Here is a 26,998-nt window from a genome sequence, read left to right as displayed (position 1 = left end):
TGTACGCATCAAAATAACTGTTTAATTTTCGAAAGAAAATGATCCCAACATTAAATAAACATGATTTTAAAAGTGTGTCCTGCTTGAGTTGGACTGAAAGAAAATCTGAGGGCAGTTAGATCAAGCGATGCACAAAACTAATAAAATCGATCCCGATCTATGTATGATGCGTTTTGATTTGCCTACATTTTTTTCACATCAGCCTATATTTTACGGATCTGTATGACATCATTGAAATGAATAGGGATAGTCGGCACATCTATCCGGAATGATGGGTGTGGAACAACTGTACATTCCATTAATTGCCCTCGCGTCGTTCTCACTCATCTCTGTAGCTTTGCCGATGATATCAAGATAACGCCTTCTGTTTTCTCGTGGTCGCGGTATGATAGTGTACCGACCATTCCTGCTGAATGCCTGAAACAAAGATAAATAAAAGCAAAGTTAGAGGGGGCCCTGAGATAAATATACTCCCATCCCCTCATCAATCAAACTAATTTGTCGAGGTTTCAACAGATGTTTTTTTTTTTTTTATTATTTCAAAACTTTGTAACTTTGGGTCTTTTTACTCTTGACTGATACCACCAAAATCTAACCATGCATGTAAAGGATTCCATGTTGTGGTGTTATGACATGAATATGAAATCAGTCTGCCCAAGGTTTCAACAGATCTATTGTACACAACCTTTTTCATTCATAAAGTGTGGAATTTTACCTTTCGACTTGACTGATAATCATGGAAATATAACCAGGTGTACTTTTCCATGCTTAGATAACATCGTGTTAATATCATATAACTCTGTTTAGGTTTATTGTACGCGAGCGTTTTGATCTCAAAATTGGTCAATGAGAACTTTGACTTTTAATTTTGACCAAAGACCAACAAAACCTTATTGTGCAGTTAATTTGATTATTTCAATTTCATGTTGTCAATGTGAGCTAAATTTGTCCAAATCTCTCCCCACCCTTTTTCTTAATTTAAAGTGGTCAAGTCTGACTTTTCACTTGTAACTTTGACAGATATTCCCTAACATCTAAGAACGTGTAAAGTTGCATGCTCAAGTGCTATTGTGTGAATATAAAACAGATGTGTCAAGCGTTTCAAGATATATTTTGTTTACAAGCATTTTGGTTTCAAAAGTGGCCAAGTGTGACCTTTGACCTTTAAACTTGACCGATAACAACCAATCTGGGGTAAACTCTGATGATGTGATATTCAGGTGAGAATACGTCTGTTTAGGGGCCCATGATATACACGTACATACGTTATCTCAGACGGTGTCTTCCCACTCAGCCAGCATATCCTATTTTAACATTGGGGGTATGAACAATAGAGAACAATAGGCACTAATTACAGGTAAGTTATAGCCTGTTTTGCACTTTACATATTGTATACTAAATATATATCACAAATACTTTATGCAATTTAAAAAATATTCAAATAGGATAACTCAAATTTTCATAAATTAGTGAAAATTTTTTTTTCTATATCCTTCCTTGTTATAAATTTCACACTTTTTCATAATTATTAAATATAACAGAAAATACATTTGTTCAATTTAACCTTTACATTGAGAGGACACATCATCAATAAGTTTAAGTCAACGTTACCTGTTTCATTGTGATATATAACAGGTATATATAATGTACTTAAGAGAAAACGATTAAAAACAAAACACTTTAAATGACATTTTAGTAGTTCAAGTAAAACAAATCATGTATAATCATGAAACTTACTGAATAATAAAGCACAAATCAGTATAATCCTAGAAATCACGGATAAAGTTCATAATATCACCAAAGTCACTGTGTAATCACTGAATATGATATATCGCTGGTTCTCATATATGTAGTCTTTACATACGAAATTATTCACGTAATAAGTAGTTCATTCTTATTATTACAAAGAAACACTAGTCTATATAATTGTCATTTCCTTTAACACGAGTAGATGCTACTCATAATCCTTGCAAGTTCAAGTCACTTTATGAAATTGAATATAAAATTACACTTGTATATACTGTTTAGAATAAAAAAAAGTTCAATTTCTGTAGGTATATCATAATCACTTAGGTCCTCATAATGAAACTGAATGTTAATGTCAGGAAACACAAGTATATGATACACGTGTATATAATTGTCATTATCCTGGATTTATTACTCCAAGTAGATAAGATGTGAAGCTGCATCAGCATATTAAGTCACATCCATCGTGTTATTTCGTAGTCTCATCTTGAGAGTCTGGAGTCTCGATTCCAGTTGGTGATATTTCCTCTTCTTTGCGCATGGTTTGCCTCCAGCTTGATACTGTATGATCTTTGCATCATTGGTACCTTGAATGCCCTGCAACAGTTTTATCATGGCGAATATGTTCGGATGCGGACGCTGACATAACTTGTTCAGCTTGCTGTGCCATCCTTCTACGTTGTTTGTGGTTCGCGGGCCGTCGTGATCATAATGGTTCCAGTGTTGCCTATCACCTTCTACCCATGTCTCAGTTACATAGTCTGTGAAGTTGGTCACATCTTGGCCCACATCCTCATTGTCCTCGAGAGCCTCAAACCACACATCCTCAACTTTCTCCAGTGGGACCAAAGGCAGGACGGCTGCACGACGTACCAGTTGCTTGAGGTTGTCATACTCTCGGTATCTGATGGCAAGATCACCAGCTTGCACTTTTCTCCATATGCACTGAGTAAAGTGAAAAAACATCCTCTAATGTTCACTACTGGAAAGACAGCTCTCACAGCGTTCTTTACAGCCACTTCAAAGTCTAGAAGCATATACTCGTGGTTGAATATCAAGTTCCGTTGTGTCATCTCATCTTTTAGAAGGGTAAACAATCGAACGTATGTCTGTTCACGTTTGTTTGGCAGCAGAGCAAACACTAAAGGGAAAACGTTCTTTTCCACATATCCATAGATAGAATACAGTTGACAAAACAATCCCGGACAAGAATAGAAAGTTCCATCTATAAACGTTGTCGGTGATGCGAATCAATCGTCTCAGGTTGTCCTCTGTAGCAAATATAATGATCCTCTCGCCTTGCTGATTGGTATTATCACACAGAAGGAACCGCTCCCCTGATGCTGTCTCTGTCCAGGCTCCTTGAAGGTCTATATCTCCTTGTCTTGTTGGCAGCTTGGGGATGATCTTGGCTCGATTTCTGTACAATGCGGCTTTAAAGCCGCTAAAGGTTGGGATCTTTCCAATAATTTCCTCGACATCATCATCATCAAATTCTCTGTTGCAGAGTTTGCCAAGTTTTTCATCAAACAATGATGGGATTGGAACAGTCTCCTCGCGACATCGCTTCTTTAAGTTGTTCAAAAAAGCATGTGCAGCCAGACTAATGTTATTTCCAGGATGGTTATGGACAGTTCCAAATGTGACAGGGATGTTATTCAGAGTTGTTACTCTTGCTGGACACTGTTTATCTACACATCTCCAATAGCATCTATCGTTGTGCCTTGTCTTCATTTAATATGTGAATCCATCTTGGACCAAATAATATCCCCCTCTACCATTCTCCAAGAAGTCAACCCTAATCTGGGCATTTGCCATTGCAATCTATTTTTAGGAACGTCATGTTCAGTAAGTGTTCAGAGAAAAATGACTAATGGAATTGAGGGAATAATAATTGATTGTTTTTTTTATTGGTTATATACACATACTCTTATAGACATATCATTGAAGTTTGTGCCGTTAACTCTTTATGTGATTATCACAAAACGCACCTTTATTTTTGTTGAAACAATAATTCAATTAGTAAGAATTAGTTGCTTATTATAACATAGTAATAATATCTAATTAAAAGGGAAAAAACAACAAGAAAAATTGATTGAAAGTACACTGTATAACATTGTTACCTGTATATGGTGTATTTTTAATTATGAAAGATTTTCCATTATTTCATTTTTAAAGTGTTGTGTAATATCATTATTGATACAAGTAATAAATTATCACTGTATGTATTTTATTATTAATACGTACATATGAATGTATATTTCAATTTTAAAGGTATTCTTAAACATTTTTCTTCACTTTTATTGTTAGTCACCTTTGAGACCCATGTATACTGAGTCCCATGTATACATATACTGAAACAGACTACACCTACATTTTCCACAGGTAAACCCAGGTAATGTTTATATAACAAAAACAACAAGTTGGCTGAGTGGGAATGAACCTCTCGGACGGACACGCAGACAGTTTAATAACTTTCTTTCGCCTTTACTAAGTTTTATGGGAGGAAACAAATATGTTATCACAACGAAATTAAACATGTGTATCAGAATCATAACATTAGCATATACATCCGCCTCAATTATAAACAAAATGTGGTAATAGTATATTCAATATTCGTATGTTTGAATGCAGGCAATTCTTTATTTTGAAAACTGTAGCCTTATAGCGAGGCGGTCTACAATCTCCAACAGGAATATGACTCCAGGCGAAAAAAAAAATAGTCAAAACGCTAATGAACAATCCTTATACAGAAATATCTGCAATCACAATTTTCTTAAACCTTAAATAATATTTCCAATATATGTATTTTTCCTTGACAATACCATTTCTTTAAATACTTTAAATTTCTAATACGAGTGTTTGTTGTTTCGCATTGCTATTTGTATGTCGAAATGGTATATTATTACAGTTTTTTCTTAGGCCACCATTGAACATTGGCCTTCGAATATGTTGATAATGGTTAGAGCCAACCATGACATTAAAATATTCAAACAATAACCTCATAATATAGGCGACAAAAAAGTATGGTGTAAATTTGATGCATTCACGTCACGAACTGTATGAAAAATAAAAAAAGTTGCTTACTCTGTTGCCATAGTGCATAATGCTACGGTAGTCATACGGGATTCCTAAAGAGTCAATTGTTGCTCTGCTGTACCGCCTGAAATTTCCGCGTGTGCCAGGCTCCACATTTCTCAAGAAGACGCGTACGTAACGATTTCTGTCCGGTCTGGATTGTTCGTGAAACAGACCTATGGCGTGGAGCAGTTCGTGCGTAATGATACGGGTCTGAAATATAAACACACAGTTAATATCCGTAAAAGTGACATTCCTTTGTTTGAACGGAACTTATGAGTTACACAATAACTTATCAGATTCATAAATAAAATAAGTTAACGCTCATATTCGTGCCTAACTGTGATGGAATATTTGCACAGAAAATCAATAAAACTATGTAGCGGTGCATCCGCACTGGAATATTCCGCCGCCAATTCTGCTTAATCTAGATATCACGTGACACCACAGACCGTCGTAAACACATCACAACATGCCGTATGACGGAGGTGTATCGTTTTTGTTGTGATAACTAACCCCAATTTCAGCTCCTATTTCGAGAACGGGTATTTATGTTTTTTGTGGCATACAAAGCTAGTTGTTACTATTTAGAACATTAAAAGCTTTAAAAAAGTGAATTTTACAAAGTCTGAAACGGGCTCCACAAGGCACAAGCACATCAGTCATGTAAACAAAAAGTGTGACATGCATGTAAATAAAGAAAATTACTACAGATTTTAACCAAGATAAGACAAACACACAATAAACTTACAACATCATTTCACATGGTGCAATGGGGGTAATGTTTAGTTTGAATGTCAGCGCGGTAGCAAATGTAACTACAAGCACAACTTCTTTACGAACCTGTTAGGCTGTCGAGTTTGCCACGAGTAGAAACAATGCGAATACCTCGGTCGACTCGAGAGACGCGGCCTTCTACACTCTCCTCCATCTGACTACCTATACCTATACGACTTTATATCGAGTTCCTTTTTTGTCATGCCCCCATTTCTTCCCCTAGTTCCGTTTTCAGAAGATCTATTTGCTCAAATCTACCACGTAGTTCCACGTCCGTCGTTTTCCTTTTTGTTAGTGAACCCGTCTGCGCATGCTCTTATTTATTGTTATTGGCGGCAATTACTTTTCGCACGTACGTTACATTTTCAAAAAAATAAATTTTCAAAATTAATCACTTATCTTCGAGTATTGTATCATGGTTAAGTTTATAACATTTACTTATTTCTTTTTTTTATGTGGGCCACCCCATTTTTTTCAGCAGTGACATATTTCATATTGCGTACACTAATTATTAAAGGGAGACTTCATTTGATCTAAATTTATGAGTTGTTATAATAATTTAGTTTGTCACATTTGTTAGTATCGCGGGCGAATTTCAAACAACTTTATATCTATTCTAACGGTTGCTATTTTTGTGCTAAATTTTTGCCAATGGTTGTGATAGATACACCGTACACGAGTGTTTCAATATTTTCGCTTAAGCATTCCTTTTGTTTAAAGATATTTGTCTTTGTTGTGTACTGGTGTGTGTAAACTGTATCTTTACAGATATTATAAATGACGCTCGTTTCAAGTAAACAGCATTATGATTTCATTTGAGGACGAAAAACAAATTGTACACACCAGCAATAGGTCTCCTGATATAGTCAAAGATGTATATTATTTCACAACTTTGAGGGCGCGAAAACGAGGTGAGAAACACTTGAGCATTTAACCTGAGGAACCATCGGGACTGGATATCCCGGATCTTCACCCAAAATAAAAAATACTTTGCTACATCCTGAACAAATGGGCGTTGTCGTTTCACAATTCAGTGAGTTCTATATTAATATTCTATTATTATTCTATATTATCAATATTCTGTATTACGCAAGAGAATAGATATCAAATAATAATATCTACTCCCCAAGGTTTGGAATTTCTTAATCACACCCTAAATAGCTTTTTCCAAAACTTTTGTAAATATAATTCCCGGTCGTTTTAAGAATATACCGATAGTTTTATCAGCGATCCGAGTGCATTATTCCATCACCAAAACGCTTGAAATATACGACGACATATACAAGGCACATGTCAATGCATCACAGAGGAAAATGTAGATCTCAAGTAAATTTTTTTGTCAAGACACGAAAATATCTGTATGTCTTGAAATGAAGTTTCTCTTTATTTATCTATTTTTTTTTTCTAATATGTAGAAATTTGTTATTTTTGTATGTTGGGGTATCTTATCTATTAAAGTTTAATTGTAAACAAATGCATGTCTATGACACACGGGGTATGACGATAGAACGGAACTGGGAGGAAGTAATCTGGACACATTATCATTTGTCAGGGAGATGGAGTCAAATACAAGATGTGTGAAGCTGATATATATTCCACTGACCAACGTATCAATACATGGCTCAATGCCCATGCTTAGACATAATATACACGCATAAAATACTGCAGGAAAAATAAAGACAATTTAACATTTTTAAATATCAATGAATTAATGTTTCGCGGTTGTCACAATCTGACCTAGTCCGCGATATTAAATTTAGCTTAACAAAGCCTGACAATAATGTATTATGTATACATTTGATTGTATATTTTTGTAAATAGTTGCTGGGTTTTGATTTTCGTAATATACTTAATACCGCGAATAAAACAGAATATAATCCCCGCGAATATAAATTATGCAGTATTGGATCTGCATCATTAATCTTTGAAATCGTCATATACGTTGATAGACAATATGGGCTTAAAGATGATATGATAATGGGTTAATGATTATGAATGTCTCATCACAAGGTATTTATTGCCGATTAACAAGTTCGCATTTCATAACAACGTAATCAATCAAATCAGAAGACAAATACTAACAGATATAATTGACAAACTGCAGTTGTCATCCCGCGCAAAAAGGGTCGGTTACCAACATTAAAATGCAAGATAATTCGCCACAGCATATTATTATGGGTTAAAAATACAGTAATTATACATATTCTAAAACCAACATGCCAATACGTATTTATAACAAAGGAATAAATTAAATCAGACGAATATTATGTCAACGTACGTCAATCGATTGGTTTGGTTTGTTTTTGTTTAACGTCCTATTAACAGCCAGGGTCATTTAAGGACGTGCCAGGTTTTGGAGGTGGAGGAAAGCCGGAGTACCCGGAGAAAAACCACCGGCCTACGGTCAGCACCTGGCAACTGCCCCACGTAGGTATCGAACTCGCAACCCAGAGGTGGAGGGCTAGTGTTAAAGTGTCGGGACACCTTAACCACTCGGCCACCGCGGCCCCTTGACGTCAATCGAGAATCACACTCTCATGGAGGAAAAGTATAAAAGCCACATATTATTTTATACTTTTTTATACATTTTATTTTTAATTCAATGACAGGGGGTTATTTCCCAAAAGCCCATACGTGCCAAAAAAAGTCAGATTCTAATAAAGAATTCATAAACGCAAAGCGATTACTACAGAAAGACAGTTAGACAACGCTTTTCGTTATTTCCTGTGGTAAGTCATTTTAAGGGAGATTATACACTACAGTACATTTGGATATTATGGAGTGTGCAGATATTGGCGTTTCATTTTGATGTTCTGAAATATGCGTTGACATCAACCCGGTGTCAAATTTTTCATTTGGCCATGTTGAAATACCGATGTCCTATATTCCGAATCGGAGATAAACTGTTTTGTTTCCCAAGAGGCTTGAAATTTTTATATAGACATCCTTATGCACTACATCAAACCCTTCAGTCCACAGACCTGCTATACATTTATATAATAATCTATATTCAATAAGAAATCTCACTTGCAGTTTTCTGGTGAAAAACGCGGTGATTCCTTTGAAGTCATGACGGTTCACAAGATGATAGAACAAAGACTCGATCGATACCATGTGAATCCTATTTCTGCACAAATATTCGGCAATTTAATACTAATGACGTTATAATTTTATGTGCTGAATTTTAGAGCTTTCATGCCATTCCCCAAATACTGTGAACATAAATATTTAAGCGGTAATTTTATTTTAGTGCTCTACTCGCTAGAAACACTCTGCTAAATAATGATTGCGCTATTGCACTTTCTATAAACAGTTTTTGTATAAAAATCATTTTAGCGCGCAAATTCAGCAATACGCTGATATGTTGAAATGCGGAAATGCGATATGAGTAAGCCAAATTAAGTACGTGTACTATACACAGATCATACCTCAGTAAATTGACAGTATTATACATGATAACCTCGGATATTGATTGATTTTACACATCTATGCAATCTATGTACTCACCCCTCTACATCCACGTGCCAAAGTGAGATCCTGGGAACGGGTGCCACCTTGATTCCGGAGATTTCTACCAACCCAAGAACTGCATCTGTGGTAAAATGTTTACAATTACCAGGACTTTTCTATAAGCAATATATCGATATAATGCTGTGGTCAGAATTTGTATTCGTCTGTCTGTTAGCATTGGCGTCCATTTCAATGTAAAATTTCCTTAGCAAAACACAATTCAAATAGGTACATGTATATCACTGACAAGAAACAGGACCAAGATAAAAGTCGACAATAACTTGCGAGTTAAATACACAGGGGGTGAGGTAAAGCGCCAGAAAAATACATAAGACATGAGGCATAGGGACAGCAAAATACATAGGGGGTTAGGAAGAGGGCAAGTAACATACATAGGAGCCTATGTAGAAGGCCAGTAAAATACATTGTAGTTAGGAAGAGGGCCAGTCACATACATAAGGTTGGAGGTACAGTGACAGCAAAACGAGGCAGAACGCCAAAAAAAAGACATAAGGCACGAGGCACAGGTGCAGAAAAATACATAAGGGGTTAGGCATAAGAGGCTATGGAGACGGCCATTAAAGAGCATAGCGGGTGAGGCAGAGGGCCAATCAAATTACATTGGAGGTAGGGCGGAGGGCGAGTTAAATGCATAGTGGTTATGAATAGGACCAGTAAAATGTAGAGAGGTTAGGAACAGGGTCGGTAATGTATAAAATTATTGAGCAGGTAATGTACAAAATTATTGAGCAAAGTACTAGTAAAATACATACGAGCTGAGTTTGAGTTAAAAAAATGCTTCTGTTTTGATATAAGTATTTCTGATACAAGCATTTCTCTGTTTCTTTCTAAAATGATAAACTATGTATTAGACATTTTTCACGATGCTTAAAATATGATAGGTAAACATACCCGTTGCCATTTACAATTCGTACGTGAGGGACTCTCTGAAGAGCCTGTGTCCTGCTGACAATGTTGAAACAGATGCAGGTTCTCTCTGAAATCTCGTTCATGGCTTCAGCTATTCTATTTTTCTGTCTTGTAGCTATGAAGTTAATAAAATAGCGTACAAATATATATAATTTCTAATCGTGTTAATGTATATATTGTAACAGGGTAACCTTCATTTAGTGTTTAGTGTTGAAAACATTCCTGCACTAATTACACTGTTTTCGGAGTCAATCGGTTTGAGTGCCCTTACTCAACATTGAGATTATTTGTTTGAATTCGTTTGAGCGCTAAAATTTGACTGCGCTCATTTAAGCATGTTTACAGTGATATTTTCGGATTATTTTTTTTATTTTGTGTGCTTTACCATAGTATAAGAGACGTTTCACTGTTTAACTGTGAAGTTTTTATTCATTTTTGTCTGTTGTCTAATGTTTTAAATCCTCTTTAAAATCCGTTCATTACAACGCCAGTAGAAAACAATAACATACTAAATCCAGAACTGGCTATTCGTATTCCCATTTGTCCACTTGGCCATTTTCCTGTTTGTATCGCAGCTCGCTTTCGTCTCACGGGGGCTGTTCCCATTATTCGTTTCAGTAATGCACGGATTAGGTCTTTCAAAGCTGTGTCAGTCCGGCGAACTTTCGGGAATCTTCTCAAAATTAGATCTTCCATTAAATCAAATCGTCTGGAAATCAACCGTTTGGACTATTTATTCAGAATTATTAAACAACTCTGGAAAAAAATAAAGCACCTTCCGTGTAATCCCTTTTTAGCGTTATTAAATGAATTGCAGGTATCGTCAAAAAATTGATATTTGAATTTTAATTGATAAATATTGATTATTTCCTTACATTTGTTTGTCCATATCTGCCAATTCTGACTGATCAATAACAATGTCGCCTTCAATTACAGTCCTTTCTTGGCTCATCATCTGTTGTTGATCAGCAAGACGAACTATTGCAGAATCTGAAGTTAAACACGGACTCTTTTTATTTAAAAACAAAAACACACACACAAAAAAAGCTTAAAACTAAAATGAAGAAACAGCAATCAGAATCGCTGAACTATATATACAGTAAAACTTGAATACAACTAGCCCGGTATTTCTCTGGCCCTGTCACCATGTCTGGTGTAGGGGCCCTACACCAGACATGGTGTCCGGGCCAGAGAAAACTCGGGCTAGAATACAACGAACTCGGTTAGGACGAATTTTTACTTATAACGAACTAGGAATTAATCTCCGACTGTAGCACGATATAATATTAGTAATGTAACCATTTGTACAGCGAAATTTATATAATGCATTCTTAGTCATAACGAACTAATTATCGGGTCCCTTCATCTCTCTGTCTTAGTAAATAAGAACTCATGTTGAACACATTTCATTTTTTTTTTGTGGCTTAAATGTTCCCCTTTTTACGATTTCTTCAGTGGATAGAAAAACGCTGTTAACGCAAGTTTGATAACAGATACGTCATAAGCTCATTGTTTAAATGTTATATTAACAATGGCATCAAAACATGTTGGGTCGCTCAGGTCCTTTAACGATGGTAGAGTTGTGTACTAATCCAGCAATGAGTACGGACCATGTCAAAAAATGGGGTTGTCTTATCACCATTTATCAGGATATTTCTTTTCTTTTCAGGTATTGCTACTTTTGAATAAGAACGCTGTGATACCTTTGTATATTCTAAACCGGCCCCACTATTCATAAAACCTTAAACATCAAAATAACTCACCTGACTTAGCCTCTTCAATGAGTTCGTCAATTGGTTTTTGTTGTCGTATAAATGCATCAGAAGTCTGCAAACTTCTGGAGGTGGTCCCCAACGGATCTTTAACCATTTGGTCAGGTGATGGTACCTATCAACAGTTTGATACTACGTTGGTATATAACATTTCAAACGTACTTGATATCTTATACGGTTATGGTAAATAAATTGTGATACCATTATAAGACTTTTTTTTCTATTGTTTGGAATGTGATTGTTTAGTTGTATATACTAGTTGGGTGACACCTAAATGATGTCACAGAAAGAATGATGCGTAGTGAGGGGCGATAGCTCTGTTTCAGCAGTTTTCATCAAAATCGCTCAATATCTAAATTTCAACCAATGAGAAGACTATGTGTTAATTATTGAGCAGCGGAGGCCGAGTGGTTAAGGTGTCACAACATTTTATCACTAGCTGTCCATCTCAGGGTTGAGAGTTCGAAACCCACGTGGGGCAGTTACCTAGCTGGTACTGGTTTTTCTCTGGGTACTCAAGCTTTGCTCCACCACCAAAACCAGGAACGTCCTTAAATGACCCTGGTTTTTAATAGGACGTTAAACAAAAATAAGTAAATCTGTCTTGTTGCCAAGGAAATGAAACTCATAAAGATGAATTTGCTGTCCCATAATACCTCTTTTTCATTGAAATCCGACAATATCTAAATTTGGACCAATCAGAGGCCAGGAAATGGCGACCATTTTGGTAAAATGTGAAAATGAAGTGACCAGAGGGACGATGTCCCATGATGTACATACATATCAAATTTCATTAAAATCGAACAATATCTTAATTTGGACCAATCAGAGGCTGGAAATTTTTTGTGAGGTTACAAGAGTAACCTGTGTCCCATGATGTACCTACATACCAAATGTCATTGCAATCTTTTTTAGATAGGAATATCCAAGATTTGATGGGAATTGACTCGCCCCAATATTAATCTTGGAGAAAATTGTCAATAAATCACACTTGAGCGAGGAAAATTCCCATTTTTATATGAATTCCCCAGTGGAACATAATGATACAAATCAGAGAAGGAAAATTGTTTGTTTGTTTTAAAAAATAGGTATTTTGAGACTTTCCCAATAGTTCAATGTCAGTATCGGTGTCATTGCCAGTGGTCCATGTCGTGCAAATTAGGAGATTGTTTATTCATTTTATTTACTTGAAAATTTTGTAACTTCTTAAGTAATATGTATCAAGGCATTAAATCAAACGTAATTTTAAATGGTGAGTTTTCTGGCTATTTCCCATGTGAAAATGGTTTAAGACAAGGGGAAAATCTATCTCCATTTTTTATTCAGTCTATACCTGAACGATTTTGAGGAATTTATGACCCAAAATAGAGTACATGGTTTAAAAAGCATCAGTGCTAAATTAGAATCTGACTTCCATATTTACTTAAAGTTTTTTATACTACTTTATGCTGACGATACCGTACTTTTTTCAGACTCTCCAGCTGACTTGAAATTGCAACTAGATGTTTTTAACGAATACTGTAAACAATGGAAATTGAAAGTTAATGTAGAAAAAACAAAATGTATGGTTTTCAATTAAGGACGTAGAAACAATACAATTGAATTTTTATTTAATAATGAGGTGATAGAGTACGTGGATAACTTCACCTATTTGGACGACCCAAACTGTAAGCTTTGCGGGAGGCCAGCAAACCTGGACCATACCTTATCTTCTTGTTCAGTTGCCTTGGCAGATGGGAGGTACACGTGGCGACACGATAAGGTCTTGTCTGTCCTTGCAGATACACTGGAGAGGAGCAGGAAGAAACCAAGGAAAAAGAAAAGGGGCCTGCGATTTGTAAACTTTGTCAAGGCCGGGGAGCAGACTACGAGAAGCACAGTGGAAGGGAGCGGATTGTTAGGAACAGCAGGAGATTGGCAGATGAGAGCAGACCTCAAGGGCCGCATGCAGTTTCCACAAGAAATAGCAGTTACCAATCAGAGGCCAGACATCGTCCTGTGGTCTACATCAATCAAACAGGCTGTTCTTGTGGAGCTGACCGTGCCATGGGAGGAGAGAATCGAGGAAGCCCACGAGCGGAAGCGGAACAAATACCAAGATCTAGTAGCAGACTGTCAACAGCAGGGGTGGAAAATGTGGTGTCTTCCAGTGGAGGTGGGATGCCGAGGTTTCGTTGGGCAGTCGATGAGGAGGGCACTTCGGATCATCGGTATCACAGGGCCAGAGAGGAGACAACTTACAGGACACCTGGGCACGGAAGCAGAGCTGGCATCTATGTGGCTGTGGAGGAAGAGAAACGACAAGTGGACAGGAAAGACTGATCAGTAAGACCAAGATAGTGAGATATATATAGTGCATAAAGACAGTGAGGAAAGACAGCGAAGTGATTCCGGGCTGGGACTTGATCACCCCAGTCGGCGCACCTCTGGAGGTTGTAGTGGACAGCGCCGAAACGACCTAGGAAAGAGGATCCACCTGAAGACGGAATCATTAAGCATCTAATCCAGCAAGATGTGTACAGGTAATTTAGGCTCGATATTTTGTCGTACAGGTTCTTTTAATGAAACGAAAAAATACAATATCAAAAAGGCTACTATAGCAATGTATGACGTTATTAAGAAAGGTAGACAATACAACTTATCGACTCATTGTATATATGACTTATTTGAAAAGATTGTCAAACCAATTTTACTGTATGGGTGTGAGATTTGGGGTTTAACTGACCTCAAAATAATTGAACGTGTCCACCTAAAATTGTGTAAGTTATTACTTGGATTAAAAAATAGTACTCCTAAGTATATGGTATATGGAGAACTTGGTACAACTCCACTAGAAATTACGGTAAAAACAAGAGTAATAACATATTCGTCACAGTTGACTCATTATAATTTAAGTAAGATTAATATAAAACTGTATAAACTTCTTTGTTATTGTCATCATTTTGATGACAAACCTGTTCCTTATATAAGATTTGTTAAAAGTATTTTAAATGAATGTGGGGTGAGTTACTTGTGGGATATACAATAATCTTCTGAATGCAATCCAGTATGGCTAAAACATGTTATTAAGTTAAGACTTTATGACCAGTGATGTACACAATTCCTTAAAGGCTATATGTTATAGAATTTTTAAGGATAATTGTAATTTTGAAAAGTATTTAGATATTTTACCTGATAAAGATAGAGTAACATTTTGTAAATTTCGCACTACTAATCATACATTTATTGTTGAAACTGGCAGATGGCACCAGATTGAGTATAAGGAAAGAAAATGTCCATATTGTAATTGTCAACAAATTGGTGATGAATATCATTATTTACTTGATTGTACAGCGTTATCTACTCAAAGAATTTCATATATAGACAAATACTATTGGTCAAGACCAAATATTATTAAATTTAACAAATTAATGAATATGACTAATGTTAAAAAACTAATGAAAATGTGTATTTTTACCAGATTAATTAACAACATGATTTGTCCTCGTTGATAATTAAAAATGAAAATATTTTGTTGTGAAACTGGGCCATGTAACAACTACGAACACTACTTTAATTGTATATATCATATTGTAAATATGCTTTTCTCTATATATCATGTCAATATGTGAAAAGAGAATAAAATGAATTTGAAATTTGAATTAAGTAGTGTTGGGAATCACCTATAATTTCATGATCGATCATCGTCAAATCGATAATTGATCGATCATGAATAGAACTTCAGGGAAATATCTAGTAAAGCATTAAAATGAATGATACATTATAATTACCCAGGTAATTTAATATCAAGAACAGGTGAGCGAGTTAGCTCCCTTTTTCTATCACATATGAAAATTACGTAATTAGCAAGTTTAAAATTGTTTTATGTGAATTTGAACAATAATTCATTCAGAGGATACATAATAAATCATGTTTTTATCTTTAAATAACTTTTTCAACCTATTATCAGGTAGTAGTTTGCCACGTTTCTGAAAATTAAGTGGCAATTATCTCTTACTTTTACATATATTTGCTTTGTTAGCTTTGTTTATCACCCTGTGCATAGCCAGCTGAGTCAGTTTGAGGTAGGGTCTCCTCTTAGTAGTTAGTGACTACCTCTGAACAACATGCAGGAGGCCTGTCTGTCCACATGCCATCCAGGAAATAGGGCAAACATTTATGAAAATAATGTTTTCTTTTAAAATAAATGTTTTAAACTTCTTATAAGATAGCAGTGTTGACCAGTTTGCCCGGTTTCTGAAAAATAAGTAGCATCTCTAAGTATGAGGCTGGATCTCCTTGTAGTAGTTGGTGACTACCTGACTGAACAACATACATGTACAAGATGACCATTGCATGCCATTCAGAGCAATAAGGGTAAAGTGGTCTTGCCCAAAGACACAACCACAACAGCACATACCAGTCTGATTGTCAGCTTCCCTTTTCTTCTGCAGGATAACTGTTCAAACTTTTCTATACTTCTGCTATAAATATAATATTAATAAATTTGGTGTATTTGGTTTAACGTCCTATTAACAGCCAAGGTCATTTAAGGACGTGCCAGGTTTTGAGGTGGAGAAAAGCCGGAGTACCAGAAAAAACACTACCGGCCTACGGTCAGTACCAGTTAACTTCCCCACGTAGGTTTCAAACTAGCAACCCAGAGGTGGAGGGCTAGTGTCATGACACCTTAACCACTCGGCCATCGCTGTCCCTCAATTATAGATAATTAATAAACTTATCTTACAGTGGCAATAGCACCAAAGAAGTGAAAATTGTTTCTTAATATCTAAATGGCTTGAAATTGAGAGAATAGTTCTACAAAATGAAATGTGAACCATATGTTATGCACAGTCTCAAAAACATTTTAATGGGTTTTTTTTTTAAAGTAGAACATAGAGGGTAATTACTTGCGGTCTAAGGCCTGCAATTACAGTAACTGTTTAAAACTTTTTAATTCTTATTTGTCACAATTGCAATTGTTAAAGATGTGAAAATTAAAGAAATTGGTGTCACCCCAATATCAAAATAATTTGATATTGAGAGAATAGTTCTACAATATGAAAATTAAAACCAGATTTTAAAGTTTCGAAATTCTGCATTTGTTTCTTCAGTAGAATATAGAGGGAAATTAACTGTGGTCTTTGGCCAACAATTCAGAACACCATTCTAATGTTAATATTTGCATATGATAGTGTTGGCCTGAAAAAAAAGAAACATATAAACTTTTGACATGTACACTCTTCCCTGTGTTACTGTATTTTACCTGTGTGCAGATGACATTATGAAGAAGACTATTTTGTAGATTTGTTATCATTAAATCCTGGTCATTGTTTGAATTTGTCAAATAACTTTCTATAAAACATTGATATAAGTAAGTTTAAATTCAAAAGATGGAAAAAACTACATGGTTCCCCAACATTGAATTCAACTTAGTACGATACAATAAATACATAATAGTTCAAAAAACTTTGGTATAAATTTGTTAGGATTGGTTTCTTGCACATTTTTTCTTTGGTATATGTAGGAGAAAGGTTGAAATATGTTGGTATGGTATTTAAAGCAAAGATAATTCAAAATTTACTAATTGCTACCTGTGTGCAGGTGACATTTTGAAGAAACGCTATTTTGTAAAATAGTAATAACAAAATATTAGTAATTCTTTAATTTTGTCAAGTAGTTTTCTGTAATACCTTTTTTAATAACTTGAAAATTATTAAAAATTCAAAAGATAAAACAAAAATACAACAAGGTTCCACACCCTAAATTAGTTAATTAACTTAATGTGATATAATAATTGACATAATTTTAGTAAAATTTTGTCAGAACAGGTTTCTCGCACATGGTTTTCTTTGGCACATGTAAGCAAAGGGTTGAAATATGTTGATATGGATTTGATAATAAAGCAACTTATAGAAATTTGAAAATTTACAATTTTTTTTACAAAATGTCAGTCAGGATTTACACCAGGGGATTCTTCAAGTAGCCAGTTATCAAGTATTACAGATGATATCGGAAGGGCTTTAGATGCGGGTAAAGAAATTATAGCTGTATTTTGTGACATTAGTAAAGCTTTCGATAGAGTTTGGCATAGGGGTCTTATACACAAACTACAAAAATCTGGTATCTCTGGAAAACTATTGTCTTGGTGTAAAAACTATTTATCTGACAGGTGTCAAAGAGTTGTACTTAATGGAATTTCTTCTGAAACTCAAAATATTACTGCAGGCGTACCTCAAGGCTCAATTTTAGGTCCTCTTTTCTTCCTGGTATATATAAACGATATAGTAAATGATATTAACTGTAAAATAAAATTGTTTGCAGATGATACTGCATTGTACATTTTAGTTGAAAATCCTACAGTTGCTATTAACACTATCAATAATGATTTATCCAGAATACATACATGGGCGAACAAGTGGTTAGTAAAATTCAATCCAGACAAAACAGAATCGTTATTATTCAGCAAAAAAACTTCACAAAGAACTTATGACCCTATAACTATGAATAATATAAATGTAACTAGTGTAAAATCCCACAAACATTTAAGAGTATTGTTGTCTGATGATGGTACATGGAATAACCATATTGATTATATATTGAAGAAAGTTTCACCAAGGCTGGCTGTATTAAGAAGTTTAAAAAACATCCTCGATAGAAATTCTCTTGAAACAATTTATCTCTCTTTTATAAGACCTATATTGGAGTATTCTGATTTTGTCTGGGATAATTTACCAAATTATTTAAGTCAAAACTTAGAAAACATACAGATAGAATTCGAAGCTGCGAGAATAGTTACGGGTGCTACAAAATTATCAAGTGTAAGTTTATTATATAAAGATGTTGGGTGGGAAAAGCTATCTTAAAGACGGGAAAATCATAAAATTTTACAGTTTCACAAAATCTTTCATAAAAAAACTCCATCATATCTATCTGAATTAATCCCATGCCGAGTGTCAGAAAGCCACAGACATAATACCAGAAATTCAAATAATTTACTTTCAATTAATTGTAGAACTCAGTATTATAAAGACTCTTTTTTTATCCTCATCAGTACATTTATGGAATCTATTACCTTTAGATATTCGCAAAAATCCCTCGGCCAATAGAATTAAAGGTTTTTTTACAAAAAGACAAAGTAATCATTCCTAAATACTTTAACATTGGAAGTAGACATCTTCAAATTTTACATACACGTTTAAGACTAAAATGTAGTAATCTAAATCAACATTTGTACATTAGAAATCTGGAAGAAAGTCCATTATGTACCTGTGGATCAGTTGAGAGTACTCATCATTATTTACTCTCATGTGAAAAATACACCAATGTCACTTTTAATATGATATTAAAAAGTCCTGGTCCTGACGGGAAAATGTAATACAACTCACTTAGACTGCAGTTAAAGCCTGGAGTTGAACGAGTAAGCGCCGTGAAGTCCCCGGTGTTATTACATCCGGAACTCCTCGGGAGCCTGAAGTTGGTTCCAAGTTCCGAGTTCCGTTTAAGAAAAACGGAACTAGGAATAAGTTTCCAAATTCATTAAAGAAAATATTCTACGTACTTTATCTAATTACAAGACCCGAATATGAAAAGAAATGATATGTCAATGAGTGTAGGGACAATTATCAGTTAGGTATAAACTTTACGAGACTAGGTCTTTGCTCCCAGTTCCGTTTAAAATAAATGAAACTAGGAACCAGTTCCGAGTTCCGTTTAAGATAAGTAGGAACCAGTTCCGAGTTTCGTTTAAGAAAAGTGGAACTGAAATGTATTAGTTTTGGTCCCAGTTCCGAGTTCCGTTTAAGAAAAACTAAAATACTATGTATTAGCTTTATTGGTTTTGGTCCCAGTTCCGAGTTCCGTTTAAGACAAACGAACTACTATGTATAAACTTTACGGGACTTGGTCCCAGTTCCGTGTTCCGTTTAAGTTAAACGGAACTCGGAACCAGTTCCGAGTTCCGTTTAACCAGTTCCGAGTTCCGTTTAAGTAAAACGGAACTCGGAACCAGTTCCTAGTTCCGTTTAACCAATTCCGAGTTCCGTTTATGTTAATGTAGGTATGTAGAAGATTTACGGGACTTGGTCCCAGTTCCGAGTTCCGTTTAAGTAAAAAGGAACTCGGAACCAGTTCCGAGTTCCGTTTAACCAGTTCCGAGTTCCATTTAAGTAAAACGGAACTCGCAACCAGCTCCTAGTTCCGTTTAACCAATTCCGAGTTCCGTTTAAGTTAATGTAGGTATGTAGAAGATTTACGGGACTTGGTCCCAGTTCCGAGTTCCGTTTAAGTAAAAAGGAACCAGTTCCGAGTTCCGTTTAACCAGTTCCGAGTCCTGGTCCTGACGGGAAAATGTAATACAACTCACTTAGACTGCAGTTAAAGCCTGGAGTTGAACGAGTAAGCGCCGTGAAGTCCCCGGTGTTATTACATCCGGAACTCCTCGGGAGCCTGAAGTTGGTTCCAAGTTCCGAGTTCCGTTTAAGAAAAACGGAACTAGGAATAAGTTTCCAAATTCATTAAAGAAAATATTCTACGTACTTTATCTAATTACAAGACCCGAATATGAAAAGAAATGATATGTCAATGAGTGTAGGGACAATTATCAGTTAGGTATAAACTTTACGAGACTAGGTCTTTGCTCCCAGTTCCGTTTAAAATAAATGAAACTAGGAACCAGTTCCGAGTTCCGTTTAAGATAAGTAGGAACCAGTTCCGAGTTTCGTTTAAGAAAAGTGGAACTGAAATGTATTAGTTTTGGTCCCAGTTCCGAGTTCCGTTTAAGAAAAACTAAAATACTATGTATTAGCTTTATTGGTTTTGGTCCCAGTTCAGAGTTCCGTTTAAGACAAACGAACTACTATGTATAAACTTTACGGGACTTGGTCCCAGTTCCGTGTTCCGTTTAAGTTAAACGGAACTCGGAACCAGTTCCGAGTTCCGTTTAACCAGTTCCGAGTTCCGTTTAAGTAAAACGGAACTCGGAACCAGTTCCTAGTTCCGTTTAACCAATTCCGAGTTCCGTTTATGTTAATGTAGGTATGTAGAAGATTTACGGGACTTGGTCCCAGTTCCGAGTTCCGTTTAAGTAAAAAGGAACTCGGAACCAGTTCCGAGTTCCGTTTAACCAGTTCCGAGTTCCATTTAAGTAAAACGGAACTCGCAACCAGCTCCTAGTTCCGTTTAACCAATTCCGAGTTCCGTTTAAGTTAATGTAGGTATGTAGAAGATTTACGGGACTTGGTCCCAGTTCCGAGTTCCGTTTAAGTAAAAAGGAACTCGGAACCAGTTCCGAGTTCCGTTTAACCAGTTCCGAGTTCCATTTAAGTAATACGGAACTCGCAACCAGCTCCTAGTTCCGTTTAACCAATTCCGAGTTCCGTTTAAGTTAATGTAGGTATGTAGAAGATTTGCGGGTTTTGGTCCCAGTTCCGAGTTCCGTTTAAGACAAACGAACTACTATCTATAAACTTTACGGGACTTGGTCCCAGTTCCGAGTTCCGTTTAAGTAAAACGGAACTCGGAACCAGTACCGTTTAATCAGTTCCGAGTTCCGTTTAAGTTCCGTTTAACCAGTTCCGAGTTCCGTTTAAGAAAAACGGAACAACTATGTATAAGCTTTACGGGTTTTGGTCCCAGTTCCGAGTTCCGTTTAAGATAAATGTATATGGGTTATATTTTTGTATTTTACTATGCTGAAAAACTTGAAAAATAAAATAAATAAAAAAAAAGACGATTTGTTAACAAGAATACAATTTATCGCACGGAAACAAACGTATGAATAAATTTAATATTTTCAGTAGCAGTACATGTGAGCTCTGACTTACAAAACTCAAATGCAATCCCAAGCATCCCTTCCTCGCGGGAACAAAGTAATATGTCTCTCCGAAACTTACGGGGGAGACATAATTAATGGATATCATTTATTCGATTTATTTATATGAATAATTCCATTATTGATATAATTAATTCAAGGAATAAAGTGATACCAATACGAATTGTTGATATAATTTATTCATTAAATGATATCATAAATTAGAATTCATGATATCGTTAAATCATTTAATGATACCATATATTCGAATTAGTGATATCACAAATTGTAGATTTAATCTAATCATTTAGTCTAATCATTGACAGCGAATAACAAGGAAGGCCTTTGGCAACAGCTCCTTAGAAGTTTCCTGCTAACCCGCGTATTTCTATGTTTCCAGGTACCAATGAAAGAACTGTTCAATATTATTCAATGAAATTGTATTTTTTTTTATTTGTGTTGAATAAAACTTCAGTAATACCAATTAAAGATTTTTTCCCAGTCGTCATATAGACATTTCACCTCAACAGTAGAAGCCATATTGAAAAACAAAATGGTGTATGAAATATACTTTGCAGTTATTGCTTTGTTTGTGTACTTTAACTTCACACATATAGGTACATTAACTACAAATAAAAACTCAAATCTCCCTCCATGGACCCATATTTCGTGATATCTAGAAAGCTGCTTTAACAAGCTACTTGTAATTTAGGAAAAGGTAAAAAAAAAAAAAAAAATGTACCATGAAAGAAAACTGCGTTGTAACATTCTCTCTTGGAGGTTACAACACAACAATGTCTCGTAATTTTACAACACCAGTCGTGTTGTTATCCTTTTTCACAGAAGTTACAACGCATGCAATATTTTCTTAAACGGAACTAGGAGCTGGTTCCTAGAACCGTTTATCTTAAACGGAACTCGGAACTGGGACCAAAACTAATATAGCTAATACTTAATATTTCAGTTTTTCTTTAGCGGAACTCGGAACTGGGACCAAAACCCGTAAATCTTCTACATACATTTGTACTTACATTACCTTAAACGGAACTAGGAACTGGTTCCTAGTTCCATTTTACTTAAACGGAACTCGGAACTGGGACCAAAATAAAAAAAAGCTTATACATAATATTTCAGTTTTTCTTAAACGGAACTCGAAACTGGGACCTTAATCAATAAAGCGAATACATAGTATTTCAGTTTTTCCTAAACGGAACTCGGAACTGGGACCAAAACCCGTAAAGCTTATAAATACCAACATTACCTTAAACGGAACTCGGAACTTGTTAAACGGAACTCTGAACTGGTCCCGAGTTCCGTTTTACTTAAACGGAACTTTGAACTGGTTCCGAGTTCCGTTTACTTAAACGGAACTCGGAACTGGTTCCTAGTTCCGTTTATCTTAAACGGAACTCGGAACTGGGACCAAAATAAAAAAAGCTAATACATAATATTTCAGTTTTTCTTAAACGGAACTCGGAACTGGGACCTTAATCAATAAAGCTAATAATAGTATTTCAGTTTTTCCTAAACGGAACTCGGAAATGGGACCAAAACCCGTAAAGCTTATAAATACCAACATTACCTTAAACGGAACTCGGAACTTGTTAAACGGAACTCGGAACTGGTTACGAGTTCCGTTTTACATAAACGGAACTCGGAACTGGTTACGAGTTCCGTTTTTACTTAAACGGAACTCGAAACTGGTTAAACGGAACTCGGAACTGGGACCTTAATCAATAAAGCTAATTTATAGTATTTCAGTTTAACTTAAACGGAACTGGTTCCGAGTTCCGTTTTTCTTCACCTATTGCTGTCATTTTTCGGCATAGCCATTAAATTTTCTTTTGGCCTCGGATATGACGCGACAGGCGGCGTTACTGGTCAAGATGAATTATGTGATTGGTCAATGTAGCGGTAAATGCAAAATGCAGATAAGCAGTTAAAATCGAAACAAAGATAAGATTGTATGCGGTAAATGCAAAATGCAGATGTACGGTTAAACACGAAACAAAGATAAGATTGAATGCAAGCTGAATAAATAGATTATCTTTTTAAATGACACATTATTAAACATCATATTCCTGATTCAAATGCAGTCTTATTATTTACAAAAATGATTCAAACTGATAAGATTTTGTTATTCGTGCTAAAACGCTTTAGTTCGTTAATTTATTCCACCATCAGTTTTACATTATAACCACCAGCATTAAAACTATGCCATTTATCTTTTTTAAAGATATTTCTTGTTTATACTACAATGCTTTGATCTACATGCCAAATGTTTCGGGACTTAAGAGGAAAAACTACGAAATTTCAAATATATTTGCAAAGACAATGTTAATGTTCCGTACATGTTTTTGTTATATCTATGACACCATAATAAGCAATAAAAAAAAGCCAAACTTATTAAAACGTCTTAAAAAAAACAAAAAAACACTCTACACAGCAACCGCATGTACACCATACTGACAAACAATTGTTCCAAAGGTACCGCCTGTATCCAGTGCTTTCTTTTATTTTCTTAGCAGGAGAAAACAAGCTTTTGGAACAAATAAAACAGTACATGCGCGGATACATCGTGCACAACATGTAGGCGTTCTGAAGCGCGTCCAAGCAGACACGATCTGCAAGGTAACTTTGGAAACAATAAAGCGAATAACGTTATCACTTTGTAGAATATACCAATTATAGTGTACATTTATTTTACTTTTTTTTAAGCATATCATAAAACAGGAGATATTTGCTCAACAAAAAAATCGCCCAAGGCTAGGCTGTCCTACTGTAGTGTGCTACCTAATATATAAACAGTCCTACCCAAAAATGGAACAAACTCTAAACCAAAATAAGCTAAATTTAGTGTCACATTGACCCTTCAAAATTCAAAACAGAATAAGATATTCTGTATCACGAACACTATCCGCAAAGTAATGAGACGTTATGAACCACATTTTGTTTTAAATGATCGTCGCTTTCCTTATGTAGATAGGCCTTTAACTTACCGGTCGGTGATTCAATGTCCGTATCAAAGCATTGATGACGTCATTAGAAACCAAAGTTGACCCGCTTGTCAGTGACGTAGCTTGTCCAGAGGCTATCCCAATCAGGAGAAATGCCCCAAACCACACTCGAGCAATGATGACTACGTTAAGCATTGTCTTCATCATTTGTCCTCTCTAGTGGTACGCTGGCTCCTTCACGTAAGATTGAATATTTGAAATCTTACCTACCTAGCGAAATTGCTACAATATATATATTTTTTTTCTGTATGCATATAAAATACAATGGGCGGAGTCTTACATCAGCAATCAATCATAAATAAGCCAACGATATTGTAATGCAGTTTTTCGGTGCCCATATTTAATAGCTTCCAAAACCACATCACATTGTATTTAATTATAAATCAAACCTATGATGTCACCAATTGTTATTTGCATACATCAAATACAGTAAAATATTAAAAAGTCATAAGAAATCATGAATTAATTAACATGTAACGATCCATATTTTTGTGGAATTTATAAGTATATAACAGACAATCACAACGGCAAAAATTGTTTTAAGAGATATGTGGAGCTGAGTACTCTAACCAATTACAGCCATTTCTACCTTTAGTATAGTATAAATAGAATAAACCTAGCACAAGGTCATAACTTGTTCACACAAGGTTCTTTGATATCAATGTTACTATAATGTCATCATTTGGCTAGTCCAGCTATGAGTTATTTTTGTGCGGTTCTCTATGACGTCATCATCTGGGTGGTCCATATATGCAATCGTCAGTTTGAAGGTCTATCTTAGATTGTATTTCCTGCCTTATTTTCATTCTTCCACCAGGCTGCGCTCATGAATGCTAAGGGCGCTATCATGACCAAGTGAATCGTTGATTTACATATAACACTTAAGATGATACATTAATATTAACGCATGGAATTTAATATATGTATGTCTTTATAGAAGAGGTAAGCTGCTCACGTAACCTTTTTTAATGACGGAAATATCCAATGTTAGGCTATATGGTGTACAACGCTGATTATTAATGGGAAACGTCATTTCGTCTTACATTAGCAATAGCATACCGTATTTGACCTAATAAGGGCGCAGGGCGCGGGTAATTGACATTGGGGGCGCCCTTATTAAGATTAGTTATTCTGAAGTTTTATGAAACAGACTATACCGTATAGCAGAATACCCAAGGTTGTGGAAACGGTAAAATATTCAGTCATAAAAATATTCCAGATGAAGATATCTATTCATTATCATATATTAAGCTTAAACATCACTTGAATACTCATGTAAACTTGTAAACCATGCCAGCTGATCTTTAGACCAGAGAACGTGTGTTCCATCATTTATGTTCAAGTGGAACTCTTTTGTGTTCTATTTATAGAAACAGGTGATTTCCCAGATCATATCAGACATCGTTTTCTTTGACCTCATAATTGATTTACAATGTCTTTTACTAGCTTTCTGTTCTGAACAAAAGTTATTTATCAAAAAGAATGAAGTCTTTACTTTATCTTCAAATAAAGATGGTATGTTATTATTTGTATGTGTGTTTGGTTTTGGGTGCTCTTTGCACTGACATGTCATCTGTAGCCTGTAGGAATACACAAAATGTGGCGAAAACATGTGTTCCAGTTACTTAATTTGCTGAAGAAAATTGAACACATAAAGTAGCAAAATATTTCACATGAATTATTACTTTTGAACACCATTTTGACACTCAGTCAAAGATTTATTTCCTTGAAAAAAGGTAGGGGCGCCCTTATTAGGTCAAATACGGTATGTTTATTATTTGGTAGTGTCCAGGAGTAATATTTCAAGTAATTATGAACAATGTATCTATTCATAGCAACATCCAAATACACTGGTTTTCGATTACTATCGGAGTTGATCTTTCAAACGCCTCTTACTGAACTTACTACTGAAACAATTATCCGGAAGTTGAGTCATTTCATATTGTACGTTGAAACACTACTCGATGTTGTATCGGTTAACCGATGAATCGCTTGAAATAAACAAGGCGAAATTGATGACTCTATTCAATGGTGATACAAATACGTTGTATTAAGTGATAAAATAATCAAATTGTGCGTTGTGAGACATGATGTTTGGGAACTTGGTGACTATGGGTTGTCTTTTTCATAGGCAATTACAGCCAACGTCTCTTTTCTCTAAAAATACAAAAACAAAAACAAAAAAACAAAAAAAAAACAGAATCTAGCGTTTAAGTGTATGCCATTGTCGTTATTCGTTATGCGATCAGGGATATAGACCAGACAAAAAGGAGCATAGACCAGACAAAAAGGAGCATAGACCAGACAAAAAGGAGCATAGACCAGACAAAAAGGAGTATAGACCAGACAAAAAGAAGAATAGACCAGACCAAAAGGAG

The 26,998-nt window shown here is 35.4% G+C and overlaps 1 protein-coding gene across 1 annotated transcript; it reads right to left on the bottom strand.

Moving 5' to 3' along the window:
• On the bottom strand, positions 1-24,824 carry LOC117327296 (low choriolytic enzyme-like). Its single transcript, XM_033884221.1, has 8 exons — positions 24,603-24,824; positions 11,805-11,928; positions 10,917-11,031; positions 10,551-10,750; positions 10,024-10,156; positions 9,109-9,193; positions 4,834-5,037; positions 1-417 (listed from the first exon to the last, which is right to left on the bottom strand). Exons 1-8 carry the CDS (start codon positions 24,765-24,767, stop codon positions 229-231), a joined length of 1,215 nt encoding a protein of 404 aa, XP_033740112.1. The 5' UTR covers positions 24,768-24,824; the 3' UTR covers positions 1-228.
• Between the last annotated feature and the right edge of the window lie 2,174 nt (positions 24,825-26,998).

Source organism: Pecten maximus, chromosome 5 (assembly GCF_902652985.1).
Source record: "Pecten maximus chromosome 5, xPecMax1.1, whole genome shotgun sequence".
Lineage (NCBI taxonomy): Eukaryota > Metazoa > Mollusca > Bivalvia > Pectinida > Pectinidae > Pecten > Pecten maximus.
The sequence above is the reverse complement of the archived record's forward strand: the minus strand, read 5'-3'. Positions and strand labels throughout refer to the sequence as shown.

Bases quoted from the DNA above. Each gene is read 5' to 3' on its own strand.
- LOC117327296 (XM_033884221.1), bottom strand. From the start codon at position 24,767: ATGATGAAGACAATGCTTAACGTAGTCATCATTGCTCGAGTGTGGTTT. The intron at 11,929-24,602 runs GTAAGTTAAAGG...AACTGTTGATAG, and splicing joins GGACATTGAATCACCGACCG to GTACCATCACCTGACCAAAT. The intron at 11,032-11,804 runs GTGAGTTATTTT...GTTTAACTTCAG, and splicing joins CATTGAAGAGGCTAAGTCAG to ATTCTGCAATAGTTCGTCTT.